We start from the raw sequence: 21,468 nt of genomic DNA on the forward strand, positions 1-21,468 counted from the left end.
GTCCAGTTTGAGTGTTTGTTGCAGCTCGTTCCAATCGCTAGCTGCAGCGAACTGAAAAGATGAGGGACCCAGGGATGTGTGTGCTTTGGGGACCTTTTAACAGAATGTGACTGGCAGAACAGGTGTATGTGGAAGAGGAGGGCTGCAGTAAATATCTCAGATGGGGGGAGTGAGGCCTAAGAGGGTTTTATAAATAAGCATAAACCAGTGGGTCTTGCGACAGGTATACAGAGATGACCAGTTTACAGAGGATTATAGGGTGCAGTGATGTGTCCTATAAGGAGCATTGGTGGCAAATCTGATGGCCGAATGGTAAAGGACATCTAGTCGCTTGAGAGCACCCTTACCTGCCGATCTATAAATGACATCTCCGTTGTTGTGTACTAGTCATATAGCTGGTGTGACACTTATGTATTTACACTGAACAAAAATATAACCACAATTTCAACAATTTTACTGAGTTACAGTTTTATAAGGAAATCAGTCAATTGAAATAAATTCAGTAGGCCTTAATCTATGGATTTTACATAACTGGGTGGGCCTGATAGGGCATAGGCCCAGTGCAGTTTGGTCACGGAGCCAGACTCACCCACTGGGGAGCCAGACTCACCCACTGGGGAGCCAGACTCACCCACTGGGGAGCCAGACTCACCCACTGGGGAGCCAGACTCACCCACTGGGGAGCCAGACTCACCCACTGGGGAGCCTGGCCCAGCCAATCAGAATGAGTTTTTCCCCACAAAAGGGCTTTATTGCAGACATAAATACTTCTCAGTTTTCATCAGCTGGTCTCAGATGATCCTGCAGGTGAAGAAGTCAGGTGTGGAGGTCCTTGGCTGGTGTTATTACGCGTGGTCTGCCGTTGAGAGGCAGATTGGACGTACTGCCAAATTCTCTAAAACGACATTGAAGGTGGCATATAGTAGAGATATGAACATTCAATTTTCTGGCAACAGCTCTGGTGGACATTCCTGCAGTCAGCATGCCGATTGCACGCTCCCTCAACTTGAGACATCTGTGGCGTTGTGTGACCAAACTGCACATTTCAAAGTGGCCTTTTATTGCCCCCAGCACAAGGTGGGCCTGTGTAATGATCATGCTGTTGAATCAGTTTCTTGATATGCCACACCTGTCAGGCGGATGGATTATCGTGGTAGTAATTACTTCAATAGTAGTGGTATTAGTAGCGACTGGCAAATTGTAGCATAAATTGACTGCGTGACTATCAGATTAAAAGCAATAAAAATGAAAATGAATGTTTCTGTTAAGAATTCACTTCTTCATTGATGCATATTTTCCTTCGTTAAAATATTGACAGCTGTTATATAAAAGGTTCAATCACTGAATAAGATACCCAGACATATCAAATCAAAGTTTATTTGTCACGTGTGCTGAAAACAACAGGTGTAGACCTTACAATGAAATGCTTACTTACTAACCAACAGTGCAATTTTTATGTAAAAAATAGGTATTAGGTAAACAATAGATAAGTAAAGGAAAAAAAAACTAACAAAAAAACAGTGAAAACAACAGTAGCGAGGCTATATACAGGTGGTACCGGTACAGAGTCAATGTTCGGGGGCACCGGTTAGTCGGGCTAATTGAGGTAATATGTACATGTAGGTATAGTTAAAGTGACTATGTATAGATGATAAACAGAGAGTAGCAGCAGCGTAAAAGAGGGGGGTGGCGGGACACAATGCAAATAGTCTGGGTAGCCATTTGATAACCTGTTCAGGAGTATTATGGCTTGGGGGTAAAAGCTGTTGAGAAGACTTTTGGTCCTAGACTTGGCACTCCGGTACCGCTTGCCATGCGGTAGCAGGGAGAACAGTCTATGACTGGGGTGGCTGGGGTCTTTGACAATTTTTAGGGCCTTCCTCTGACACCGCCTGGTGTAGAGGTCCTGGATAGCAGGCAGCTTAGCCTCAGTGATGTACTGGCCTGTGCGCATTACAGTGCCTTGCGGTCGGAGGCCGAGCAGTTGCCGTACCAGCCAGTGATTCAACCAGTTAGGATGCTCTCGATGTTGCAGCTGTAGAACCTTTTGAGGACCCATGCCAAATCCTTTCAGTCTCCTGAGGGGGAATAGTTTTTGTCATGCCCTCTTCACGACCGACTTGGTGTGTTTGGACTATTCTAGTTTGTTGGTGATGTGGACACCAAGGAACTTGAACTCTCAACCTGCTCCACTGCAGCACTGTCGATGAGAATGGGGGCGTGCTCGGTCCTCCTTTTCCTGTACTCCACAATCATGTGGAGTACTCCTCAATGCCATCGGGAGAATCCCGGAACGTATTCCAGTCTGTGCTAGCAAAACAGTCCTGTAGTTTAGCATCTGTTTAATCTGACCACTTTTTTATAGACTAAGTCACTGGTGCTTCCTGCTTTAGTTTTTTCTTGTAAGCAAGAATCAGGAGGATAGAATTATGGTCAGATTTGCCAAATGGAGGGCGAGGGTAAGCTTTGTACACGTCTCTGTGTGTGGACTGAAGGGGATCTAGAATTTTTTTCCCCTCTGGTTGCGCATTTAACATGCTGATAGAAATAAGGTAAAACTGATTTAAGTTTCCCTGCATTAAAATCCCCAGAGGGGACAAGTAGCGCTGCTTCTGGGTGAGCAGTTTCCTGTTTTCTTATTTCCTTATAGAGCTGACTGAATGAATGCATATTCGCTTTTGCTTGAGATACTGTAAGAAATACATCTTGCCATATTGCTCCACTTTTCCTGAGACAAAAATAACATTTGGTGTATCATTATCCTGGAAGAAATACTTAATTCTGCAGGAGTTCATTTTATATTTGGCTACATGTAAGATGTTCTAGCCCTGTCAGTGTCCAGATTTCACTTAGTATTCCATTAACCCATCTCAAGTTCAAAGGTGTCATTTTAGCTCTCTCATTTCAACTCTCTCATTTGTTGGCAAAGTAAACATGTTATAATGCAATATTTTAGTCTCTCACAATATTATTCTTTCACAATAAACAAGTAATTCACAATAATACTCAAAGTAGTTATTGTAAAAGACATTCGCAACAGTGTTGTGGGTGTAGAGATGTGCAATGAGTCATCTTGTGACATCGTCATGGAGAGAATAGATACTTTATTGTCCGTTGGTTAGAACGGAAATATGTCTTCTGTTTTTCCCAACTGCCTGCAGTGCAGCACCCCTGGGTGGAGAACAATTGTGGGCATAGAGTCATCCTGGGCAGAAACCATTGTAGTTATGCACCACACTCATTTATTGGTCCTGTAGAGCAGTGTTTCCTGGTCCTAGAGTCGCAAAGGGTTGCACATTTTACTTTTTGCAATAGCACTACACACCTAATTCAAATCATCAAAGCTTGATACATTGATAATTTGAATCAGTTGTGTAGTCTTAGGACAAAAACAAGAATGTGCACACCTTTGGGTCCCCAGGACCAGGATTGAGAAACAGAGGTTGGCGAGGCAGACCAGCAACTGGAAGGTTGATGGTTTAAGACCCGGACTGGGGCAACACAAATATGGGAATGGAACTGAACTGGCAACTGGAAGGCTGCTGGTCATTGATACCATGTACCATCTGCTACCACTATGCCCATGAGCAAGGCATCACACCTCCCACAATTGCTCACCATCTACTGGCAAGCTAGCCCTGTCAGTATACAGTAGTAGTAGTAAATAAGAATTTGTTCTTAACTGACTTGCCTAGTTAAATAAAGGTTAAATAAAATCAAAAATCTTGCCCCATGCAACAGGAAATGGTCAGGGGCCAAGATTTAACATTTAACAGTTCTCAAATTTTGGTCAAAACAGGTCTATTAGATAGAACTAACACACATGTATTCCGTAATCAAAATGTTATTCTGGTTTACAGACTTTATAACAAAGATGCCGTGATTGAGTTCCTTCTGGATAAATCCGCAGATAGACCCAACAGCGAGGTTGTATCACACCTTCGTGGCATTAAGGTATGGTAATTATCCGTGGCCACACCTGTATCTTGTTCTACATCTTCTTTTGTAATAGCGAGCCAACATCTTTCCTGCACTTTTATTTCCCTGATTGAGCAGAACTCGTTTTCTCGTGCTCTCTTGTATTTCCGCAGCAGACATATAGTGAGCAATATGTTTGGAACATCACTTTGCAATAAAATCTCAGTACCAAATTACAATACATATAGAATCATGATAATCGCAATACATATCGTATCGCTACATAAGTATCGTGATAATCTCTTATTGTGAGGTCCCTGGCAATTCCCAGCCCTAATATCATTGCATTATCTAAAGGGAATGAAATGAAATAATAACCCATAATATTATGGTGTGTGTGTGTCATTCCACAGGATATAAAGGAGCTGAACCTGACTGACAACCCAGCCTGGGAAGGCGAGCGGAGGAACACCAAAGGGGACCGCTACGAGGACATGCACTGTGCCATGTTCATCTGTCCTGTGGTGGGCCTGGAGATGAATGGCAAACATAGGTACTGTGTGCGTGCACGTTATTCCTCATGGATTTCTTCATCACTCTCAGGGACCTACCTAAATTTGTCCAATTAGTAAGGCTTGTTCTCCTTTGCAAAATGTTTTGCTACGGTGTGCACTAATGTATAGGACCCTAGATACTAGCATCTCGTCAACTTCTCACCATCTTATCAATGGGTTTCAATGAGAAGCGTAGATGGGTGCAGTTTGGTCTCAAAGTGTCATCTCACAATATCTGCATCTTACGGAGTACTGGCACTGAGTCTAGTGCAGTTGCCTCTACCCTGAGTGTCTGCATTACTTCACAATGACAGTAACGGAGTTGGCAAGAGCACACACAGATCTGGGACCAGGGTATGTGCAGTAGGACTCAGTGCTAAAGATGAGATTGAGTGATAACGTGAGCCACTCCACTATTTGAGCATTGTCACTTTCTTTAATCATTTTTTTAAGGAGAATATAATTCTGATCTCCTTCTGGATAGGAATAGAAGTAAGGAGACGGGCAGGTAGACAGAGTAAAAGGGGACAATAGAGGTTTGTTGCATGACAACCTTAACCCTTATGTGTGATCTTGTCTCTCAGGTTCTGTTTTCTGCGTACCTGTGGTTGTGTGTTTTCCGACCGGGCCCTGAAGGAAGTCAAGACTGAGATATGTCACAAGGTTGGTCAGACTGTATGTAGCATCCTCTCCAACAAGCTATCTGCTGTTCTGCTGTTGGTCAACTTTCAAGTTTTATTGTACACTTTCTTGCAATCTCTTGCCCAACAATGCAGTAACTAATATCCATAGTGCACATGAGAAGTAGAAGTAAGAAGAACATGAGGAAGTAGATAAGCTATATACAGAGTCAGTTCCATGGTCAGTGCCTATACCTTATTTACAATGTGCAGGTATACTGGAGTGGTAGTGGTAGATAGAGTGCCTTCAGAAATGATTCACGCCCCTTGACTTTTTCCAAATGTTGTTGTTACAGCCTGAATTTAAAATGGATTCAATTGTGATTATTTTTTTTGTCACTGGCCTACCCACTATACCCCATAATTTCAAAGTGGAATTATGTTTTTTAAATATTTAAAATGTAATAAAAAAATGTAAAGTTGTAGTGTTTTGAGTCAATAACTATTCAACCACTTTCTTATGACAAGCCTAAATAAGTTCAGGAGTAAAAATGTGCTTAACATGTCACATAATAAGTTGCATATAATTAAAATGCATCATACGGGGATGCTTCCTGTATTTTGAAAGTTACATATCTTTCAAAACGTTTAGGACTATGTCAACAATGGATAATGGACAAACAAATACCAGAATATAGTTTTTGGATGGAGTTTTCCTTTAACACGTTACACAATAGGTTGCATGGACTCCCACTTTGTAACACAACAACATTTGGAAAAAGTAAAGAGGTGTGAATACTTTCTGAAGGCACTTGTATGAATAGGCATCAGGAAATATGATAAACAGACTAGCAGCAGTGTATTTGATGATTGTATATGAGTCTGTTTGTGTAGAGTCAGAATGAAGTGTGTGTGTGTGTGTGTGTGTGTGTGTGTGTGTGTGTGTGTGTGTGTGTGTGTGTGTGTGTGTGTGAGTGGCCGTGTCCGATTACCCATACTTGTGTCCTAAATAGTACTTACTCAGGTGGTAAAACAGGACTCAGCTGCCTGCTTGTTTGTGTCCCGCTTGAGTATGTGACAAAAGAAAGATGAATAGTACAGTCGTGGCCAAAAGTTTTGAGAATGACACAAATATACATTTTCACAAAGTTTGCTGCTTCAGTGTCTTTAGATATTTTTGTCAGATGTTACTATGGAATACTGAAGTATAATTACAAGCATTTCATAAGTGTCAAAGGCTTTTATTGACAATTACATGAAGTTGATGCAAAGAGTCAATATTTGCAGTGTTGACCCTTCTTTTTCAAGACCTCTGCAATCCGCCCTGGTATGCTGTCAATTAACTTCTGGGCCACATCCTGACTGATGGCAGCCCATTCTTGCATAATCAATGCTTGGAGTTTGTCAGAATTTGTGGGGTTTTGTTTGTCCACCCGCCTCTTGAGGATTGACCACAAGTTCTCAATGGGATTAAGGTCTGGGGAGTTTCCTGGCCATGGACCCAAAATATCGATGTTTTGTTCCCCGAGCCACTTAGTTATCACTTTTGTAGTAACCAAAAAAGCGTTAAACAAATCAAAATATATTTTATATTTGAGATTCTTCAAAGTAGCCACCCTTTACCTTCATGACAGCTTTGCACACTCTTGGCATTCTCTCAACCAGCATCATGAGGTAGTCACCTGGAATACATTTCAATTAACACCTGTGCCTTGTTAAAAGTTCATTTCTGGAATTTATTTCCTTCTTAATGCGATTGAGCCAATCAGTTGTGTTCTGACAAGGTAGGGGTGGTATACAGAAGATAGCCCTATTTGATAAAAGACCAAGTCCATATTATGGCTAGAACAGCTCAAATAAGCAAAGAGAAACGACAGTCCATCCTTATTTTAAGACATGAAGGTAAGTCAATCTGGAAAAGTTCCAAGGACTTTGAAAGTTTCTTCAAGTGCAGTCGCAAAAACCATCAAGCAGTATGATGAAACTGGCTCTCATGAGGACTTCAGAGTTACTTCTGCTGCAGAGGATAAGTTCATTAGAGTTACCAGCCTCAGAAACTGCAGCCCAAATAAATGCTTCAGAGTTATAGTAAGAGACACATCAACTGTTCAGAGGAGACTGCGTGAATCAGGGCTTCATGGTTGAATTGCTGCAAAGAAACCACTACTAAAGGACACCAATAATAATAAGAGACTTGCTTGGGCCTAGAAACACGAGCAATGGACATTAGACCGGTGGAAATCTGTCCTTTGGTCTGATGAGTCCAAATTTGGTTCCAACCTCCATGTCTTTCTGAGACGCAGAGTAGGTGAATGGATGATCTCCGCATGTGTAATTCCCACCGTGGCTTCCTGCATGGCTACCACAGCATTCTGCAGCAATACGCCATCCCATCTGGTTTGCGCTTAGTGGGACTATCATATTGTTTTTCAACAGGACAATAACCCAACACACCTCCAGACTGTGTAAGGGCTATTTAACCAAGAAGAAGAGTGATGGAGTGCTGCAGCAGATGACCTGACCTCCACAATCACCTGACCTCAGCCCAATTGTGATGGTTTGGGATGAGTTGGACTGCAGAGTGAAAGAAAAGCAGCCAACAAGTGCTAAGCATATGTGGGAACTCCTTCAACACTGTTGAAAAAGCATTCCAGGTGAAGCTGGTTGAGAGAATGCCAAGAGTGTGCAAAGCTGTCATCAAGGCAAACGGTGGCTACTTTGAAGAATTTCAAATATGAAATATATTTTGATTTGTTTAACACTTTGGTTACTACATGAATCCATATGTATTATTTCATTGTCTTCATTATTATTCTACAATGTAGAAAATAGCAAAAGTTAAGAAAAACCCTTGAATGAGTAGGCGTTTCCAAACTTTTGACTGGTACTGTAGGCCAAGTCGTTTTTTGGTCTGCATAAAATAACGAGTATTTCATCATAGGCATATTATTATTATTTTTTACCCATACTGGATTTATTTTTTCTCATTGAAAAGTGTTTATTGTTCTCTTGGCCGTTTTAAACGAAATATTAAGCCATATTTTTTTTCCCTGAACGTGTCGGCATCGGGGACTCGGGATGTGGCTGCGTTTTTGACGTCATGTTAATCAGGCCTTTTGATTTAAACTTATGGATGTTAGGCTTCCTGTTTAATTATTTAATTCATGGATCAAGTATTTGCAGTCGTTCTGATCTTGCTCCCAATGATCCGTGCTTTACTTTATTATGTTGCTGTCCGGCGATAGTCTGCCTATAACCAGCCTGAGTAGGCCTATAACTCTATTCCTATTCTATTCAGAGTTTGGAGAAATTAATTGAAATGGAAATGAGCTATTATAAGGCTGGTTAATGCGATGCATGTCTGTTGAATTTGGAAAAATCCACCTAGCCCCATCTACTCAGCCAGTCAGGAGACGCTACTGCGTTGCAGCCGTGGCATACTACATACTTTTTACTAAACGTTATGTGCTAAATAGTATGCGATGATGAGTACATAGTATGCAGTTAAAGTATGTAGTACGCTAGTATGGGTATTTGGACACAGTCAATCCTGTTTGTGTGCATAGTCAGTCTGTGTAGCCGTTTTGTTAGCTACAGTGGGCTCCAAAATTACTGGCACCCCTGACTGGCAATGCATAAACAATACTTTAAAAAAAATATAAACAATATAATTATAGAGAAACTCAAAATACCAACATGTGAAAAATACTGTACTTTATTCATGTTTCAATTGAACCCACCAAAATCATTTATTGATTTAATTAAAAATCCATGTCCTCCAAATCAAGGTTTGACAATTAATGGCACCCTTAAATATTATTGTAAATAACATCTACCAAAATTAAACCAGGAATTAAATTCCACTTATTTAAGTTTATCTAAGTGTTAAGAAACTATATTGAGCCATTACATCACTTCCTTTTTCACTAGGGTATAAAAATGAGGTAACACGCATGCAATATCCCACTGTCATCCAACACCATGAAGAAAAGAACTGGCAGTTCAAAAGAAACAGATGGTCGTAGACCTTTTATAAATCTGTTAATGGCTACAAGAAGATCCACAAACGATTGAATATATGACTGAGCACTGTCAGGGCGATTATTAAAAAATTTAAAAGATATGGAACAGTTGAAAACCTCACGGGTAGAGGACGCAAATGCATTTTGCCCCCCAGGATAGGGGGGAGGATCGTGAGAGAAGCAACAAAATCCCAAAGAATCACTGTGAAAGAATTCCAGGCCTTGGTGGCATCTTGGGGTCACCAGGTTTAAAAAAGCACCATCAGACGCCACCTCTACAACCATAGACTCTTTGGAAGGGTTGCCAGAAGAAAGCCCTTAATGACCCCAAGACACAGACGCAAGCGCTTGGAGTTTGCCAAATGTCATTTAAATTATGATTGGAAGAAGGTGCTCTGGTCAGATGAGACCAAAATTGAACGTTTTGGTCAGATACAGCATCGGCATGTTTGGCGTCGAAACAGAGATGCATACAAGGAGAGGCACCTCATACCCACGGTGAAATATGGTGGTGGGTCAGCGATGTTTTGGGGCTGTTTTAATTCCAGAGGTCCAGAGGCACTGGTTAAGATTGATGGCATAATGAATTCCACCAAGTGTCAGGCAATTTTGGCTGACAATCTGGTTGCCAGAAGGCTGGGACTTGGCTGTATGTGGACTTTCCAATAGGACAATGACCCAAAACGTACCTCAAGATCCACACAGAAATGGTTCTCTGACAACAAAATCAATGTTCTGCCATGGCCATCTCAGTCGCAGGACCTGAATCCAATCGAAAACCTGTGGGCTGAGTTGAAGAGGGCAGTTGATAAGCGCAAACCCAAGAATGTGAAGGATCTTGAAAGGATCTGCATAGAGGAATGGTCCAAAATCCCTCCAAATGTGTTCCTTAACCTTGTCAAACATTACAGGAAAAGACCATGCTGTTATCCTTGCCAGTGGTGGTGGCACTAAGTACTAAATGAGGAGTGCCAATAATTATGAAACCTTGATTTTGGTGAAATGTATTTTGTATTAAATAATTGTATTAAATAATTGTATGATTTTGGTGGGTTCCATTGAAAGATTAATAAAGTACAGTATTTCTCACATGTTGGTATTTTGAGTTTATCTCTATAATTATATTGTTTATATTTTTAAAGTATTGTTTGTGCATTGCCAGTCAGGGGTGCCAGTCATTTTAGAGCCCACTGTATTTAACAGTCTTACGGCTTGGGAATAGAAGCTGTTCAGGAGCCTGTTGGTTTCAGACTTGTTGCTCCGGTAACGCTTGCCGCACAGAAGCAGAGAGAACATTCTATGGCTTGGGTGGCTGGGGTCTTTAACAATTTTCCGGGCCTTCCTTTCACACTCTCTGATATAGAGGTCCTGGATGGCAGGGTGCTCGGCCCCAGTGATGTACTGGCATTTGTATTTAAAATGGGACCTCCCTTGCTGTGTTTTTTTCACAGTATTACTTCAGCGCCTTTGCATACAAGATGCATGGTTGGAAAAAAATGTATTCTGTATATTTGTTTTCTTCTTTTTACTCTGTAATTTAGGTCATTATTGTGGAGTCACTACAATGTTGTTGATCCATCCTCAGTGTTCTCCCATCACAGCCATTGAACTCTGTAGCCAATAGCCCCATCGTAATATCCCTAAGCAGTTTCATTCCTGTCCTGCTGCTCAGTTCAGAAGGACGGCTGTATCTTTGATATGTCTGGGTGGTTTAATACCTAATCCATAGCATATCTATGAAGTTGGTAATGCTTAAAGAGATATTCAGTGTCTGGTTTGTTGTTGTTAACAATCACTGAACTTCTTTGAGGCTTTCAAAAATTTCCCTGGTCTTTGTAGGTAAATCTGGCATTGAAATGCAATACTTGACTGAGGGACCTTACAGATGTTGTTTAAATTACATGGACTCCATGTGATTTGTTTAGCCAAATTTTACTCTTGAACTAATTTAGGCTTGCCTAAACAATGGGCCTGAATACTTATGCAATGACTATATTTTAGTTATGCATTTTTTTTCCCTTAAATTGTATATTTTTTCTTCCACTTTGACATTCAAGTATTTTGTGTAGATTGACAAGGAAATTACAATTAAATTAATTTGAATCACACTTTAACACATTTTAAGAAATCCAAGGGGTCTGAATACTTTTGCAAGGCATTCTACTTATCTAGGGTGGGTGAGGGCAGTGTGGAGTGCAATTGAGATTGTGTTGTCTATGGATTGGTTGGTGTGGTATGCAATTTGGAGTGGATCTAGGGTGTCTGGGATGATGGAGTTGTGTGCAATACTTAGCCTTTCATAGCGATTCCTGATTACAGACGTGAGTGCTACAGGGCCGTAGTCATTGTGGCAGGTAGCCTTACGTGCTGACCACACCGCTCGTGCGCATGTTGATTTTTTTCCACCCACACCAGACGTGATCAGGACACACAGGTTGAGATATCAAAAAGAACTCTGAAGAAACTATATTCATTTGGGGACAGGTCGAAAAGCATCATTTTTGGGGGGCAATTTAGCTAGCTAGCTTAATGTTGATAGCTAATTTGTCCTGGGATATAAGCGTTGGGTTGTTATTTTACCTGAAATGCACAATGTCCTCAATGCCGACAATTAATCCACAGATAAAAGGGTAAACTAAGTTTGTTTCCAGTAATCTCTCCTCCTTCAGGCTTCTTCTTCTTCTTTGGACTTTATGTTGGCTTTACAACTTTAATGTGAATTACCACCACCAACTGGACTGGAGTGTGGACCTCAGTTCATCTTTCACCCACGTGGGTATTTGCTCCTAAAAAACTATGAGGAGATGGGAGAGGTGGAACTTGCAGAGTGTCAAGTGTCACAAATAGAACCAAGTTCTATTTTAGCGCCTGGCTACGCAGACGCGTGCAAGCAGTGTGGGTGCAATGATTGAATAACATGTATGTGTACATTTATTTTGCAATGCTCATGCATACAACGCGGGGGGTGTGGTCAGCATGTTAGAGTTCTTGGGAATAGGAACGATGGTGTTCAGCTTGAGACTTGGGGATTACAGACTGGGACAAGGAGAGGTTTAAAATTACCAGGAATATGGTTGCCAGCTCTTCTGCACATGCTCTGAGGATGTGCCCTGGAAAACCGTCCAGCCCCGTGGCCTTGCGAGTGTTGACCTGATTGAAAACCTTACTCACGTCAGCCTCAGAGCGAGATCACCCAGTCCTCTGGGTTGGCGGGGGCCCTCATCCAAGGCTTGGTGTTGTTTTTTTCAAAGAGTGCTTAACGTGCATTACGTTTGTCTGGTAGAGAGGCATTGTTGGGCAGATCCCAGCTGTCTCTTCCTTTGTAATCCGTAATGGACTGTAGCCCCTGCCACATGCAGCAGGTATCAGAGTCTGTGTAATAGGATTCCACTTTAAGCCTATATTGTCCTTTTGGCTCTGCAGAGGTCGTAGCAGGACTTCTTGTACTTGTTTGTGTCCTCAGCCCTAGCATCGGAGTTGGCTGTGATAGCTTTGTGTGTGGGTGCCCCTGTCCTTTACCTTAGTGCCAACCTTTGTGTTAATCCAGGGCTTTTGATTGGGGAAGCAGTGAATCTTCACTGAGGGTACAATGTCGGCGATGCATTTCCTGATGAAGTCAGTCTGGCTCATGTTGGGTACCAGAGCTCTAGTTGTAGTGACATTTCAAGGATGATCAAAGGAAATTGGATGCACCTAATCTCAATTTGGAGTGTCATAGCAAAGGAGTGTGACATGAATACTTGTGTAAATGAGATTTCTGTATTTTATTTCAATACATTTGCTAACATTTCTGTAAACATGTTTTCACCTTGTCATGATGGGTTATTGTGTGTATATGGGTGAGAGAGAAAAATCAAGGGCTAAGAATACTTTCTGAAGGCACTGTACATAAAAGGTATCTACTAATATTCAAATTTATTTAAAAAAACTTAAAGTAAATAGTTTCAACGGAATTGAAAAACCATCCCGTGGCTAGGGTTGTTGCAGCCACCGTATTACTGGCACACCGGCGGTCACGAGTCATGAAGGCAGTCAAATTTCATGTGACCGTTTAGTTACGGTAATTAGGCTTCTCCAAGTTCTGATGCTGCTGGTCATTAGTAGCCTACCAAACATGCTAACTGCCTGGTACTCAGGACTCTGTTGTCCCTCTAATCACTCTGACATCAATGCAAATGCGTTTGAAAATCAAACGCTTCATGAGAGCCCATGAGCTCAACGTTTCGCTACATTTCTATAGGCTATGCAATTTTGTGAGAAAACAGAGTGATGGCCTATATTAAAAAGAGGATCTCTTCAGCTTTCTATAGGCTAGGCTTACTATATTTATTTCTTAACTTTCCTAATACTAAGCAAATATTAAGCACATTGCTTATCTTTACAACAGGAGTATAGCCTTCCTGGCTGGCATGAAAATGAACCACAGGAAAAGCGTCCTCTATTCGCTATGACAGAGATGCAGAGATGACTTTTTTTCCTGACCCTGTTACGAGACAGGTACATAATAATGGTCCTTTCTACATCAAAATGAATTTCACACATATATTATTTAGTATATGTAAAGACAAGATTAAATCAAGAATATTCTGATGGGTGACAATATTAGCCTAACACTTGTGAATTATATATTATCACTTGTGAATGATGCCCAGATAAACGCAAGAAACAATGCCTTTTTTTGCGAATTTTTCTAAGCATAGTCGCACACCTCATGTAGGCTAGCCCATAAGCCTATATGTTTTGATAAGGTTTGTATCACAACTAAAGTGGCCAAATAACTTCTTAAAATTAAGCACATTAATCCACTTTACAAGGGGTGTAGAGCCTAACTGGCATACATAAGCAGCGCGTGAGTTTCAAGTTTGGGGAAGATAATTTTCACCATAAAAATGCACCTTTTTAATAAAAGCATTATATGCATAATTGCATTTTTGGTCACTTTTGATAATGATGTTTTCCCGCTAATGGAACATTTGTGCTTAGCCATGTGCGCATTGCTGCGCTTATACTGTGAAGAAATAGCCTAATAGTTTAAACATTTTAAGCTAAATGTTGTGATCTGCTGTGTCAGCCTCATTGCTTCAAAACGTTCGTTTGATGCTAGTGGTTGTTTTAATTTGGGATCTATCGCATGCCACAACTGTCCCAGACTATGTTTGGAATATTTATTTCTCACACAGAATAGAATAGGTCGACTTTTGTACTGTGGGGGATAGTTGATTGACATAGGCTAGTGCTTTGGCCTACTCATCTTGTTGGCTGATGAAAAGTAAATGTAGACAGTTCTTCCAATATCTTCAGTATGCACCTCGGAATTGGATAAGTACGTACGCAGCTGCGTCCCGGATGTGTCTGTCTTCACTTGTAGCCTGTGAGAAAGACCCAATCACGTGATGGAGAGCCATGTGAGTGAGATGAGAGGTGCTTCGGGGCAGGCAGGCATGGGTTTTTCTAGGGTGTATTATGGCCACACAAAGGGAATGCCACCGGGAAATTCGAGGCATTATCAAGTGGTTCTGAAATTGTGAATGAGAGACTGACGAAGTGTGTACAGCCTGCGCAAAAAAACAAAGCAGAGATCATGCCTTTCAATCGACTTTTTTCAAATCATCATTAGTCACATCATGAAGCCTTACAATGTATTAAAAATCAAAATATATAGCCCAACGTTTGTAGAACAACTTAAGTTAAATTAATAACTATAAATTAAGCATATGGAGTACCTATTTCGTTGTTAACTGCTCAACACAGAATAGCTGCATGTGCGCATTCCCTCAAATCGCTTAGAGAAAATATCGCTTTGTTCAATTGTGTTCTTCATACTATGAAATAATGTCACAGAATTCTAAGCAAATCTTGTCTGCTAAATGAACTAGTATAGCCCACTGCCATATGGCATAGCCAGATAAGGAACTAACATAAGGACAACTCAGAGTATGTTATTCTGTTCTTCTGAAATAGACTACATTTTCTTCATATCATGTTTCTTTAGACCTGTCTAAAATAAATCATGGATTTATTGTGATGATGTAGGCTATATTACATGGATTTATTGTAGAGGTCGACCGATTATGATTTTTCAACGCCGATACCGATTAATCGGACGATATTTTTTTTTAAACGATTTTTTAAAATTTGTAATAATGACAATTACAACAATACTGAATGAACACTTATTTTAACTTATTATAATACATAAATACTATCAATTTAGCCTCAAATAAATAATGAAACATGTTCAATTTGGTTTAATGGAAAAACAAAGTGTTGGAGAAGAAAGTAAAAGTGCAATATGTGCCATGTAAAAAAGCTAAAGTTTAAGTTCCTTGCTCAGAACATGAGAACATATGAAAGCTGGTGGTTCCTTTTAACATGAGTCTACAATATTCCCAGGTAAGAAGTTTTAGGTTGTAGTTATTATAGGAATTATAGGACTATTTCTCTCTATACGATTTGTATTTCATATACCTTTGACTATTGGATGTTCTTATAGGCACTTTAGTATTTCCAGTGTAACAGTATACCTTCCGTCCCTCTCCTCGCTCCTACCTGGGCTCGAACCAGGAACACATCGACAACAGCCACCCTCGAAGCAGCGTTACCCATGTAGAGCAAGGGGAACAACCACTCCCAAGTCTCAGAGTGAGTGACGTTTGAAACGCTATTAGCGCGCACCCGCTAACTAGCTAGCCATTTCACATGGGTTACACCAGCCTAATCTCGGGGGTTGATAGGCTTGAAGTCATAAACAGCGCAATGCTTGAAGAATTGTGAAGAGCTGCTGGCAAAACGCACGAAGGTGCTGTTTGAACGGCAAATCGGTGGCCAAAAATACCGATTACCGATTGTTATGAAAACTTCAAATCGGCTCTAATTAATCGGCCATTCCGATTAATCGGTCGACCTCTAATTTATTGTGATGGTGTAGGCTATATTACATGGATTTATTGTGATGGTGTAGGCTATATTACATGGATTTATTGTGAAGGTGTAGGCTATATTACATGGATTTATTGTGATGGTGTAGGCTATATTACATGGATTTATTGTGATGGTGTAGGCTATATTACATGGATTTATTGTGATGGTGTAGGCTATATTACATGGATTTATTGTGATGGTGTAGGCCCCATGGTTTTCTTTGTTACACAAAACCTGCTGTTATAGTCAGTCAGTCAGTCACTTCAGGTAGTTTGCTAATGGAGAGTGGTGCTGTTTGTGTGACTCTTCTACTGTAGATTACTCAACCTTTAGTACAGCTTGTCCTCTGTCGTGCCCTGCGGAATTTCTGTCAGGTGGAGGTGGGGGGGGGTTCTATCTGTGGAACATTTAGCTGTTTGTGCTCACTTGTGAATGAGTAACTGTTTTTCCACTTGTTTGACTCCATAGAGTTGGCCACATTTCCGTTGCTAATGCATCAATAATTTGCCTTGATATGAACATACAACTCTCCCTTTTTTGAGTTAATGATACAATGTGTTGTTTAGCCAAATAAGCAAATAAAAGGTAGGAGCTACCGTTTCTGTATACCATGGTGCACATAGAAAAGTACCATGGTGCCTCATCCACCATGCCTGCCCCATAAAGCTGTGACCATGAACCCAAAGTTACCGACACCAACGTTGCCCTCCCCTTATTTTGTGTACTTCTGTAATTTCCGCCATTTTTTTTCCCTTCTACACAATGTTTCTGTAGGTGGCTCTAAAACCATTATTTGGTCCACAGTAATAGCCTATGCATTCCGTTGATTCCTGCTATGAAAGCATCTGCCTGTCCCTGTTTCTCAGTCGTCTGCTGTGTGAGCGAGCCACTCTTACTCCCTCTCCCCACTGTGTGCATGGAGGAGGGAGAGATACATTCTGAGAAGAAAAAGCATATGACCATTGCTCAAAATGCAATTGTGTGAAAAAATACATTTTTCAAAGCAGCTACTGTTATAGTTATAAAGGAGAGTCTCACAGCTTTCTGTGAGTATATAATGTATTTCTAACCTTTAAAACCTCTTCAGCGTCTCATCCCGTCAGCGGGATCAAAATCCAGCGAAAAATCATATCGCCATTAGCATAACAAAATTTAATAATTAGAATATATATATATATTTTTTTTTTTCGTTTTATAGATACACCTCTCCTGAATCGACCCACGTCGTCCGATTTCCAAAAGGTTTTACAGGAAAAGCAAATCATTAGATTATGTTAGAGGAGTCCATCGTAAAAAGCAGAAACACAGCCATTTTCCGACCAACCACTTGCATCACAAATAACCAAAAAACAGCTAAATGCAGCACTAACCTTTTACAAACTTCATCAGATGACACACCTAGGACATCATGTTACACAATGCATGCATTCTTTTGTTCAATAAAGTTCATATTTATATATGAAAACAGCATTTTACATCGGCGTCTGACGTTGACTAACTATTTTCCCGTCAAATGCATCCAGGGAAACAGTGCTACATTTTACTGAATTACTATTCGAAAACATTTTTAAAATGTAATATTGTCATTCTAAGATTTATAGATGAATATCTCTTGAAAGCACCTGTCATACCAGATTTAAAAATAACTTTACTGGGTAATCACACTTAGCGATAAAAGGGGATGCGATACTCAGAAAATGAGCAATTAAATACAGCTCGGCGCCATCTTGGAACAATCGCATATCACATCTGATGTTGTATAATATTGTCAATAATCCCTTACCTTTAGTTGTCTTCATCAGAAAGCACTTCCAGGAATCCCAGGTCCACAACAGATGTATTTTCGGTCGAAAAAGTCCATCCTTTATGTTCCATTAGCTTGCTGATGTTAGTGTGTCCGAAGGGCATATCCAACTAATCTGCCTTGCGCGCCACAGTGGTTTCGAAATAGTACTTTTTTTTCACATTTAGGTTCGTTCAAACATGTCAAACGTTGTATAACATAAATCTTCAGAGCCTGTTTCAACAAGAGAGCCAATAAGATTCGAGGGGGACGATTTCAATGTGTTTCAAAACGTTTCCAAAGGTGGGGGTAGACAGGGCCGCCGGCGTCATAATGGTGATGGCCCTCCCGCTGTGACCAATTTCCAACGCGTCTCATTCACTGAGTTTCGACAGTAGAAGGATCAAAACACTTTGAAAAGACTGGCGACATCTTGTGGAAGCAATAGGAAGTGCTCAATAAACGATATCTCATGGTGTGAATTATAGGCGACTACGTGAAGTTGAGTCCACAATTCAGAATTCCACTTCCTGGTTCAATCGGTCTCGGGGTTTTGACTGCCATATGAGTTCTGTTATACTCACAGACACCATTCAAACAGTTTTAGAAACTTTAGGGTGTTTTCTATCCACAGGTATTAATTATATGCATATCCTAGCTTCTGAGTCTGATTAGTAGGCCGTTGAAAATGGGCACGAATTTTTTCCAAAATGCGCTGTGGCGCCCCCTATCCTAGGGTAACGTCAAGAGGTTAATATTGAGTTCATGGCACCACTTTACAACCGAGGTAGGCTGTAAGTATGGCTTTGATGGGCCTGCGGAGTAGAGCACAACGTTTGCAGTGAATAGGCCTTCATCAAGTAGCCTAGGCCTAGCGCTGAAAAAGTCAATCCGCCATCATTACCAAAATAGAAAAATCTAATGATTTTATTATTGAAATATTGAAATAGTATGGACGACCGAGGAAAAACAAATTGCTACAATTTAAGGCCATGTGGCAAACAATAATGCATGCACTAGGGATGGGGGTGTAAGCATGTGGGTCTGGGCAGAGGAGAGGTAGATGTTGTTTGTTTTTCGTATGTGTATGTTTGTTAATGGTGTGGGGGGTAAAAAAAGTAAATTCCTGGGAAAAAGGTTTTTGTAGGACATTAGTCAACATTTACTGATTTGGTTAATCAATTAGCCTACATGGTTATATAGCAACAATATCATATTTAGAGTTAGCAATCTACCTAAGTGTTTTGAGTTCCCACTTCCTGGTGGTGAACAATATAGCCTATAGGCCAATATACACTATATATGTTGGCAAGTTTCTCTGTAGAGCAAAAAAAAAAAAGAAGGTAATTCTGTATCCTATTTTGACAGGTTGCACATCCAAAATATCAATCATGCATTCCCTGGATATGTTAGATGAAATGGTATGATTCAAAAGTAGGCCATCTCAGTTGTAAAGTAACCGTCCATTAATATCGTGTCAAATCAGCATCTAAAGTCCATTGCGCGCAAGATGGCGCTGTCGAGCAAGATGAAACCTCATTGAACAACCAAACACTGAGTCGACGCGCAGAGGATGGGTCCCTCAAGCAGAGAATAAGTGCCGCAAGCGCATAGACCAGTCCAGAGCAATGTTCCCTCAAAAAAAATTCGGCACTCAGCAAATTTCATGTCTGCTGAGGGCAAACTTGAACATTTGGAAAATTCGGTGCAATTTCCAGCGCGTGTTTACCGTGTGCCGTCATTGTAAATAAGAATTTGTTCTTAACTGATATGCCTAGTTAAATAAAGGTTAAAAAAAAAATAAAAAAATACACTGAGGCTGTACCTGCTTTAATTTACAGTTTCAGACAGTGGTCAAGTACCTACTGTTATTATTTGATCATAATGTTGGCCTAACAGAGTGGCCTACCATCATGTGTGGTGTTCAATGTAGGCCTACATTCCATGAGACGTTTGTCCTTCAGACAAGGAGGTGACTGAAAATGTTGTGTTTGATGCAAGAAACCACTATACAAAATAAAATGCATTAATATTCCCATACCATTATTATAGAGAATACTCACAACTGCTCATGCTATAACACAATCCAGTTCAAAGCGAATGGCACCGATCCATATATGGCAATAGTTATTTGCATATAGTTCTACTGCAGCTCTGATTGGTTATGGTCTGTGTAGAGTACTGGCTGAGTCGTGTATGTCAATGCAATAGAATCATACTTCGATGCGTTCTGCCTACAACAAAATCTTGCATAGTTAGTTTTGTTTCGGTATGTTTCATTGAAAGTGGCTAATATTGCGATGATTTGATCACAATTCCCACAGAAGAGAAAGGTTGATTAGTGTTAATTAAGGGGGAAAACTCTAGAAAGTTGAGTGAAGTTCAATCTCGTGCTTCTCTGTGCGAGCTGATATTTCTTCTGTTCTCCAGTCCCGGGGGAGCTGCGTACCCGCGTGCACAGCTTAGAGGGAATATTGGTCGAGTGCGCAGAAATTTGTTTGAGAGAACAGATGTTCCTCGAGTGGACATGCCAAACTTCAGAGCTGGCAAGTGTGAGTTTGGGCAAGCAGAACATCATTGCCGCAGATCAAAAAGAAGTATGTATGAATCAAAAAATATAGAACCTTAAGCAAAGAAACATGATTCAAATGTGTACATTTTTTATTTGAAAGCATCAAATTGTCAAATTTTCACCACAGAGTTTCTAAACCATACTTTACTGTCTTCGTTTTAAATTTCTGATGTTGCTCTCAAGTCTTGACACCTTTTGGGTTTCAATTTCTCTTTTTTCTTGATTGGATTTCAGGCTGATGGAGGCTGACTTAGTCGCATGCGTGTCTAGAACAGCTTAAATTGGTCACTTTCATTGGAGTGATGGACAAACTAACAAATGCTTGCCATTTTTCAGTCCAGTGTTGTCATGTGATTGGTTGAGTCCTCTTGGGTGCATGATGTCAAACAGATGCGCTTCAGAGCCGTATGTTTAGCTTGCTAGCCAGCTTGAATAGTAAGCACTGAATGACTTGGAAAACCCAGCTTCAACTCATCCTCTGCTCGCTTGACCACATTCTGCGTTCTCGACTGGTCTGTGCGCTGGCGGGACCCATCCTCTGCTTGCTCGACAACATTCTGAGCTCTCGACCGGCCAGTGTGCTCCTGGGACCCATCCTCTGCTTGCTCGACAACATTCTGAGCTCTCGACCGGCCAGTGTGCTCCTGGGACCCATCCTCTGCTTGCTCGACAACATTCTGAGCTCTCGACCGGCCAGTGTGCTCCTGGGACCCATCCTCTGCTTGCTCGACAACATTCTGAGCTCTCGACCGGCCAGTGTGCTCCTGGGACCCATCCTCTGCTTGCTCGACAACATTCTGAGCTCTCGACCTGCCAGTGTGCTCCTGGGACCCATCCTCTGCTTGCTCGACCACATTCTGCGCTCTTGACCGGTCTGTGTGCTGGCGTGACCTATCTTCTGCTCGCGTGACCCATCTTCTGCACTTACGACACAGTGTTCGCTTGCTCAATTATGTGTCATCTTGCTCGACAGTGCCATCTTGCACGCAATGGACTTTAGAGGCTGATTTGACGCCATATATTAAAACTTTCTTCAAATCTTTGTATTTATTGTTAACGAGCAAAATAGTTACATTTG

General features: G+C 40.9%; 1 protein-coding gene across 4 annotated transcripts in view; it reads left to right on the forward strand.

The window, feature by feature from the left end:
• The window catches only part of rtf2 (replication termination factor 2), a 61,720-nt gene that overhangs the window by 1,174 nt on the left and 39,078 nt on the right, over nt 1-21,468 (forward strand). For 2 of the 4 annotated variants that reach the window (XM_014168125.2, XM_014168127.2), the window contains exons 3-5: nt 3,861-3,954; nt 4,332-4,471; nt 5,057-5,147. In XM_014168125.2, coding sequence (XP_014023600.1) covers nt 3,861-3,954; nt 4,332-4,471; nt 5,057-5,147 — 325 coding nt within the window. The remainder of the gene's footprint in view (nt 1-3,860; nt 3,955-4,331; nt 4,472-5,056; nt 5,148-21,468) is intronic. The other 2 variants (XM_014168126.2, XM_014168128.2) reach the window with 1 other exon arrangement.

Source organism: Salmo salar, chromosome ssa22, assembly GCF_905237065.1.
Source record: "Salmo salar chromosome ssa22, Ssal_v3.1, whole genome shotgun sequence".
NCBI classification, from domain to species: domain Eukaryota; kingdom Metazoa; phylum Chordata; class Actinopteri; order Salmoniformes; family Salmonidae; genus Salmo; species Salmo salar.